The sequence below is a fragment of the Rattus norvegicus genome, chromosome 1 (assembly GCF_021556685.1).
Source record: "Rattus norvegicus strain SHRSP/BbbUtx chromosome 1, alternate assembly SHRSP_T2T, whole genome shotgun sequence".
Classification (NCBI taxonomy): domain Eukaryota; kingdom Metazoa; phylum Chordata; class Mammalia; order Rodentia; family Muridae; genus Rattus; species Rattus norvegicus.
In genome coordinates, this window is record NC_141534.1 from 80,461,049 (window position 1) to 80,469,821 (window position 8,773).

At 46.9% G+C, this 8,773-nt stretch overlaps 1 protein-coding gene across 2 annotated transcripts; it reads left to right on the forward strand.

The window, feature by feature from the left end:
- The first annotated feature begins 837 nt into the window (after positions 1-837).
- Positions 838-3,204, forward strand: Tmem86b (transmembrane protein 86B). Of its 2 annotated transcripts, NM_001109604.1 has the most exons (3): positions 838-981; positions 1,400-1,646; positions 2,473-3,204. In NM_001109604.1, the coding sequence occupies exons 1-3, from the start codon at positions 931-933 to the stop codon at positions 2,853-2,855; spliced, it is 681 nt and encodes a 226-aa protein (NP_001103074.1). In that variant the 5' UTR covers positions 838-930; the 3' UTR covers positions 2,856-3,204. The 2 variants fall into 2 exon arrangements, with proteins under 2 accessions (NP_001103074.1, XP_087448192.1); XM_087592066.1 differs by lacking the exon at positions 838-981 and having other exon boundaries at positions 1,252-1,646; positions 2,473-3,198.
- Positions 3,205-8,773: the final 5,569 nt, after the last annotated feature.

Sequence of the window (8,773 nt, forward strand, 5' to 3'; positions counted from 1 at the left end):
TATGGGTGCAGAGGGATGAAGAATATGTATACACCAGGCAGGAACATCAGGAAAAGGGTACCAGCCTTGTTGAGTTAGCACTTTGGGGCTCTCTCATCTTGATGTGCACTTCCTTAGCCCTGTTCTAAAATGCAGATCAGCTTATGACTGTGTTGAGTTAGCTTATAGCCCCCTTACCTCTATCCTCCTCTAACAGACCTTGGAGCTGACTTTCCTGCCATTGAGGGATAGACGGTAGCAGGTGTGGTGGTGCATATAAGAGTCAGGCTCAGCCTGGTCTACCAAGGACAGCCAGAGCTCAGCAGAGAAACCCTGACTCAAAAACAAAAGTGGGAGAGATTAGGAGACAGGAAACTGCCTTGAGAATGGACACACAATGAAGTATCTCCTGAGGGGATGGTTGAGAAACTTAGTAGTCCCTGGGCATCCAGTAGGTCCCTATCTTCTACATGGGAAGGCTGCAGAGTATACAGTGGCATGATATATTTCCTTCCGGGAAATACATTTGAACGACTTCGAGCATAACACAGGATTTATTTAATCAGCACTGTGACAGGACTCCTCTAGAGTCCTTCCTGTCTCTGTTCTCCAGGGTTGGTTGTGGGGGCACCCCTCTGTGGAACCTTATATTGTCCCTTCTGATTGGCTGGGCATGAGACAATGGGAGCTCCACTTGGGGGGAGGGAACTCACTTTTGCCAACCCATAAGGGAGGTGGTGGCCAGGTTTCTAGGTGCTGGGGAGGAACTGGAGGGTGGAGGGACCCTTGGTTCCTGATGGGCACCTTATCAGCAAGTGCCAGACAGGAATAGGCCTTGCGTGAGCCTTGTTATCAGCCCGAGAGTCCACAGGACACTTGGGTTAATGTGTAACCACAGGGCTTCCCCTCTGCCCTCTGAAGCCACTGGTTCCTAAAGAGAAGTCACTCAACATGGATGCTAGAAAAGAGGGACTGTCCCTGGAGATACTCTTTTCAGACCAAGTGAGAATCTGTATGGTGGGGATGGGGTCAGGTCTGGGAACATGGGCAGCCCTGGGGCCTGTGATTATCTATGCTTGGTGAGTTGGTGGGGATCCCCTGTCCTTCCAGGAGGCTGGGTTTTAAGGTATCATGGTTTTGTCCTTGCAAGAGACGTGAATGTAAAGGTTATCAAGGTGGCTAAAGATTCTAGTCCTGAAAGTTCAGCCTGGACATACTTAGGAATTGGCTTGAAGGTGGTGTGGGGACAGGTGTTTAAATAGGTTCTCACTATGTATCCTAGACCAGTTTTGAATTCAACAGCCTCCTGTTTCTACCTCCTAAGTACTGGAATTAGACATTTCCTACCATGCCTTGCTGTGACCCCTACCCCTGGATTGGGCTGAATGTTGGTAGGCTGAGCAGCTTCCCTCTCCTCAAGTATCCACAGGTCCGCAGGTGGCTGGCCCCCTTCATCGTTGCCTGCTCCCTCTACTTCCTCCTCTGGATTCCTGAGGACCAGCCATCTTGGGTCAGTGCCCTGGTCAAGTGCCAGCCCATTCTCTGCCTGGTTTTGTTCCTGTGGGCTGTGGCTCCTGGTGGGAGCTACACCTGGCTCCTGCAGGGAGCTCTTACATGTTCTGCTGTTGGAGATGCCTGCCTCATCTGGCCTGAAGCTTTCTTTTATGGTGAGCAGAGAATCCCATGACAACACACCTAGGGCACTTGTGGAGTTGAGTCAGTGCTGGAACACACAAGGAACCTTCCCTAGGGTCCCCTGGGTTGAACCAGGCTGTCATCATGAGATATCAGAAGGCAGTGATGAGTGGTAGCATAGCTCACAGTTTAGCCAGGGGATTGGGGTCAGGCCCTTTGGTAGGAAGGTGCTAGATTACTTGGTTGAAAGGGGTGGTGTGGAGGAAAGGTGTAGCATGGCTGAGGTGGGTGGGGGTGGTTGGGGGTCATTTTGAGTCATCTGTATAGTCCAGGCTGGTCTGAATGGCCTCAAACATTGGATCCTCCTGCCTTAGCTTTCTCAAGGGCTAGGATTACAGGAGTAAGGATGTGTGTATATGGGAAGAGTGGCCATCCTGTGCGTGGAAATAGTGTGTGGAAAGGACCTGGGGTATGTAAGTTATTTTGCCCACATGGGCCAGTTTGGCTAGAGTGGGATGGTGGATAAAACAAGGGTATGGGGCTTCCCAGAACACGATTTAGATTTGACAGACATTTGACAGAGCAAGCACATGATGCTATGAATTTTAAGGTCATTGCCATTGCTTTGGGAACTGATCAAACACCCAAGGATAAAAAACTGGAGAACCATCAAGAAAAAGGGTGCTATAATCAGCAGAGCATGATGGTGCTGTGGCCATCTGGGGGAGCTGGTGCTTTGGGGACATTGTTCTTGATGTCTGATGGTGGAGAAGTCAACAGTGAGAAGCAGGAGGCCAACTCCTGCCTCACTGGTGTCCCACCCCTACCTCACTGAGTTCCTATCCCTCTCTCCCTCAGGCATGGCAGTCTTCTCTGTTGCCCACTTACTCTACCTCTGGGCTTTTGGCCTGTCTCCACTGCAGCCTGGATTGCTGCTGTGCACCACCTTGGCCTCTCTGACATACTACAGCTTCCTCCTGCTACACCTTGAGCCGAACATGGTCTTGCCAGTGGCAGCCTATGGGCTGATCTTGAACACCATGCTGTGGCGTGGCCTTGTCTTGGGTAGGAGTGCTGGCTGGGGTGCCGTGCTCTTTATATTCTCAGATGGTGTGCTGGCCTGGGACACTTTTGTCTACACTTTACCTTTTGCCCGCCTAGTGACCATGAGCACCTACTATGCAGCCCAGCTCCTCCTCACCCTGTCAGCCCTCAGGAGCCCAGGGCTCAAAACCCACTAATGCAGGACCCAGACAGCCTGGTACTCCCTCCCATAAGAACCTTGGCTTTCCACACTGGCCCAGCCTGGCAAGTGAATGCTTCTGATCATATGTGAACAGATATGTGGCCGACCCTCTTAAACATCTGCCTGCATACTGTTGTCAGGATTTCAAATCTACCACTGATTTCAAGCTGCCTTCCCTGGCTTCTGACTTTGGATTCCAGGACGCCCAACCCAAGCCATATTCTGTTTTCCCCTCCCCATGCCCACTTCCTTTTCCCAGTCAGTTTTTCCTATCCACCTGCCCCTTCACACTGCTCCCAGGTCTGGTTCTGGCTGTCTAAGTAAAACCAATGTTGGAACATCAGTGTCACCATTATTTGGGAGGAATGTATAGGGGTATGATGATAGTTCGAACAGCAAGCGTGGCTCTAGGAAAAAAGATAACTTGGGTGTGAGTAGGTATACATGTGTGTACAGATGTGTGAACTTGTGTGCCCCTACTGACATGGCAAGAGGATATCTGATAATCTGGTATCCTCTCTTTTCCACCTGTTTGAGGCAGTCTTCCCAGAACCTGGGGCTTGCAGTTTCTCCACTAGAATAAGCTCCTTCCTGTCTCTGCCCTTCTCAGAGCTGGGCTTATGAAATTTAAACTCTGGAGCCCAGGATTGCACAGCAAGTACATCATATATATGTATGTATATATATGTGTGTGTTTTTGTATTTATGTGAACTTGTATTTATCTGTGTGTAGGTATGTGCATGAGTGAAAGTACCTGTGGAGGTCGGAGGTATCAGATCCCCTGGATCTGGATTACAAGCAATTGTGAGCTCCCCCCTACCCCCCACCCCCACACATACTTCCACCCCCCTTTAGTTTTTTGAGACAGGGTTTCTCTTTGTAGTCCCAGCTGTCCTGGAACTAGCTCTGTAGACCAGGCCGGCCTCAAACTCATATAGATCTGCCTGCCTGTCTCCCAAGTGTTGGTATTAAAGGTGTGTACTTGTGTGCCACCATTTGGCAAAGCATATATTCTAGTAATTTCTCCATCCTACCCCTCTCTGCCTGTCTGTCTCTCTGTCTCTGCCTTTCTCTCCCTCTCCCTCTCCCTCTCCCTCTCCCTTTCTTTCTCTCTCTGTCTAGGATCTTACTTTGTAACCCAGGCTGGCTTTGAACTCAGATCAGCCCATAACAAGCACTCTTGACTGCTGAGTCATTTGCTGCTCCAGCCCTTAAACGTGTCTTTTCAGACAGGATTAATGGTGTAACCCATAACCCATGCTACTCTGAAATTCACTGTCCTGTGTCAGCTATCCCCTCAAGCAAAACATCTTGATTAAGCCCCATGATTCAAGGCCTGGTGCCTGATCACAGCCCACCCCCACGCCCCACTATGTGTGTGCTGCTGATCAGTGAACTCCAGGGATTATAAATATATGCTATTGTGCCTGACTTTTTATGTGGTTTCTGGGGAATCAAGTTCAGATCCCCCTGTTTGGATAGCAAGCACTTTACCAACCTTTTTACCTATCCCACCCCCATTCATCCAGTGAACCCACTGTGTAGCTGAAGATGACCTTGAATTTACAGTGCTCCTGCCTCCACCTCTCAAGTATTAGAACTAATACATGAGTACCTTTCTGTAGTGTTGGGGACAGAACACTAGGGCTTTGTGCCTGTTAGGCAAGCACTCCACTATTGAGCTACATCCTCATCAAGACAGCTTTCTAGGGAACACAGCCACAATAGTCATAGTGTCAGGAAGAAGTGAGGATAGAGGCACCTTGGAGATGACCGGTAACTGCAGATCTTAGGGATGGTTCTCATCAGCAGTGTGACCTGGACAAGCCACTCCCTGAGTTGAGGCTTTCTGTTCTGTGTTAGAACACATGATGAGACCCAACCCTACCTCCACTACATTGTCCACAATGTGCTTTTAGTGATAGCATAAACCTGACTCCTATGTCCATGACATCCCTGCAGGAGCTCAGGAGGAAAGCATTATTACAGTCATTGCAACTGAACTTAGAACACAAAAGTTGGTAAGTGTGATGAGTGCTTCTAGTCCAGCACTTGAGGGGCTGAAGCAAAAGGGTCAAGAGTTTGAGGCCAGCCTGGCCTTCACTGTGAATTCCAGGACAGCCTAGGATATGTTGTTAGGCCCTGTTAAAAAAAAAAACAACTAAAGTTCAGCCTGGGGATGTATCTCAATAGAATACAGTTCAGGAGTTAACATAAACTTGGCATGGTAGTGCAAACATAATCTTAACACTTGTGAGTCGGAGACAGGAGGATCAGAAGTTCAGCTTGTTCTCGACTACCGTGAATATTTAGGCCCATGCCACAGTACGCAAGTGGAGATCAAAGGACAATTGCAGGTGTGTGTTCTTCCTTTCCGCTGTATGGAACTCAGTTATCAGGCTTGAAGCAAGTGCTTTTTTTCTTTTTAACCATTTTATAGTTTTGTATGTGTGGGGTGCGTGTATGTGCGTATGTGTGTTCACACATACAGACATTGGTGCATGTGTATCCTGCATGTTGAGGCCTGTGAGGGTCTCTGCAGACACCAGGGCCATCAGAGTAACGATCCACATGAATCAAGAAGGAAATTGGGTTCAGTACAACTCAGTCGTAACCAGTGTTTGTTCAAATTAGAGTCTGACCCTGAGCAGTTTATTTGAGGCATATTTAGTTTGTACAATTTGAAAACAAGTTTTCAGGTGTAATACAATCCCTTGTGTACAAGGAGGCATAATTCCATCCCAGCACTTCTCAAAGTACATGCCACGTCCATGAAGATGGGTTTCAGAGATGTTTAACATTCCTGTTTTCCCCAGTGCTATCTATGGGTGCGTTTCCAACAGAGGCCCAAGGTTGGCATTCAGTGACTTTCTCCAATCACTGTCCACCTTGTTTATGGAGGCAGGATCTTGCTGAACTCATATTGGCTGTTCTGACTCCTCTGGCTAGCCAGCTTTCTCCAGATATCCCGTCTCTGTTGTTTGCTCGTTGGGAGTACAGGCTGGTGTAAAATTCACTGTGTAGTCCATGTATGGTCAGGCTCACAGCCGTTCTCTGTCTCAGCTTTCTAAGTGCTAAGGTAATAGGTATGAGCCACCACAACAGGTTAAAAACTGAAATGCTGTAACCATTAAATAGCATGCCATTCCTCTTTCCTCTGTAAATTTGACTCTTCTAGGTACTTCATGGAAGTGGAACATTTTAAATTTTTTTTGTCAAAATAAAATTTTCAAAACCTTTATTCTTTGATAGTTTCATACATGTATGTGCTATATCTTAAATATGTCCATCCCAGGACTTCTGCAGTACTAGTAGAAGTCAGAAGAGGGCATCAGATACCCAGAACCAGAGTTGCAGGCAGGTGTGAACCTTCATGTGGTTGCTATGATCAGAATTTCAGTTTCTTGCAAGAGCAGTAAATGCTCTTAATCACTGAGCCATCTCTTGAGCTCATCTCTTATTGAACATGGAACTCACAGGGTAGACTGGTTAGCTGACAAGCTCTATACATTCTCCTGTCTCCCCCAACCCAAAGCTGTGAATGCAGGACAGGTTTTGGTGTATTATTATGCCTGGCATTTAATGGGTGCTGGAGGTGGAACTTGGGTTCTCATTCTTGCACAGCAAGTAATTTACCACTGAGCTTCCCCTGCCTGCTAGTTAAATTCTTCAAAGAGCTGTTATATGATCCCCTCAGCAGCATCCCACCTTACATTTCTATCAATGTACAGGGTGCAAGCTTACTATAACTGTCTTTTGAGTTTTGTTTTTCCTATGGTCCTGTTACTTTCTTTTTAAAGATTTATTTTATGTACATGAGTGCTCTATCTGCACATACACCTGCATGCTAGAAGAGGGCATAGATCACATTAGAGATGGTTGGTTTCTGGGATTTGAACTCAGGACCTTTGGAAGAGCAGTCAGTGCTCTTAACCACTGAGCCATCTTTCCAGCCTCTACCTTTTCTTAAGACTTACTTTGCCTATGTGTTTGCGTGCGTGCGCGCGCGCATGTGTACACACAGACCTTCTGTAAAAACAGTATACATAACACTACATTCTTTAATCCCAGCACCTGGGAGGCAGGGGGCAACCTTGTCTACATAGTGACTTCCAGGCCAACCAAGACCCTGCTTCCAAAGAAAGCAAACAATAAAAACAAAATAAAGGGGTTGGGGATTTAGCTCAGTGGTAGAGCGCTTGCCTAGGAAGCGCAAGGCCCTGGGTTCGGTCCCAAAGAACCAAAAAAAACCAAAAACCAAAAAACAAAAACAAAAACAAAAAAAAACCAAAAAAAACCCCACCAAAATAAAAAGAAAACAAAACAAAAAACCCCACACACATACACTTATAACTACTGAGCCAACTCTACCACCCACCCCTTTAAAACCCTAGTTGTGGTTTTTATTTGAATGTGATCAGGGAGCAGTGGGACAGGAAGGAGGCTCCAGCTTCACCTCTACCAGCGAGATCCAAGATCCTGATCTAGAGAGATGTGAAGAAGTTCCCGCTACCACAGAAGGAGTTGCTCTGCCTGCCATCCCCTTCCCTTGAAATTGTGAGCCCAAATAAACCTTAAGCTGCTTCTCCTCTTCCTCTTCCTCTTCCCACTCTTCTTTCTTCCTCCTCTTCCTTTAACTTTTGAGATGGGGTTTAATGTAGCCCAGGCTGGCCTCAAACTCACTGTGTAGTGGAGGAGCAGAGAATGACCTTGAGTGTCTGACATTTCTCCCTCCACCTCCTGAATGTTGGGCTTATAGGCGTCTGTCACCCTTAAGTTGTTTCTGACAGGTATTTTGAAACAGATGGGAAAAGTAGTTAACAGAAATCCTAATGGATGTGTGGAGATACTTTAGTGTTTGTTTAATTTTAAAAGATTTATCTGTCAAAACGTCATGCCTGTGTACCACACGCCTGGTGCCTGTGGAGTTCAGAAGAAGGCATCTGAGCCCCTGGAACTAGATATACAGACAGTTGTAGGTCACTGTGTGGATGCTAGGAATCAAACCTCGGTTCTCTAGAAGAGCAGCCAGTGCTCGTAACCACTGAGCCATCTCTTTAGCCTTCATTGAGAAATGTGGTTTTGCATTCTGAAGATCTGAGTGCCTGTTAGCATGTTCACCAGACACTTCTTTTGGGCAAGATTATTCTTCCAATTCTTTATTTGTGGTTCTGCCTCTTGCAGATTTGTTTCCATGTTCCCTGGCTAACCCAAACGTCTCTCATACGCTGGGATGTGGTGGCACATACTCTTAATCTCAGTACTCAGGGAATTGGGGGGTGGAGGGGAGAAGCAGAGGCAGAGGCAGAGGCAGGCAGATCTCTGTAATCTGCCAGCCTGATCTACAAAGCTAGTTCCAGGACAGCCAGGACTACAAAGAGAAACCCTGTCTTGAAAATAAAAAAATTAAAAAGTCATGGGTTTCAGCCCATGTATGTTTTTTAGTTGTTGGTGGTGTGAAACTATGGCAGGGGGGATTGGGAGGAGGGACTGCATTTGGGATGTATCTCCCAAATGCTGTGAATACAGACATATACCACTGCTCCCAGTGTATGATCAAACCCATGACTTGGTACATGTGGATAGACAGTCTACCAAATAACTACACTGTGAGTTCAAGGGTAGCCTGAACAATGGGGATCCTGTCTTAATGAAAACAACAAAGAAAAAGATGAAAGAAACCCAGGTACTTTTAACAGTATCTCTATAAGAATTGTACACATAGGTGGTGCGCACCCATAGCCTTGGATCCTGAGACAGGAGGGCTGCCCATGAGTTCTACATCAGCCTGTTCTACACAGCGAATCCCAAGCTAGTAGGACTACACATTGAGACTGGCAAAATATTATTGGGGTGCATTGTGTGAAGGGGTGTGTCTACATATTCACTTGTTAATTCTGTGCCAGCAGAGA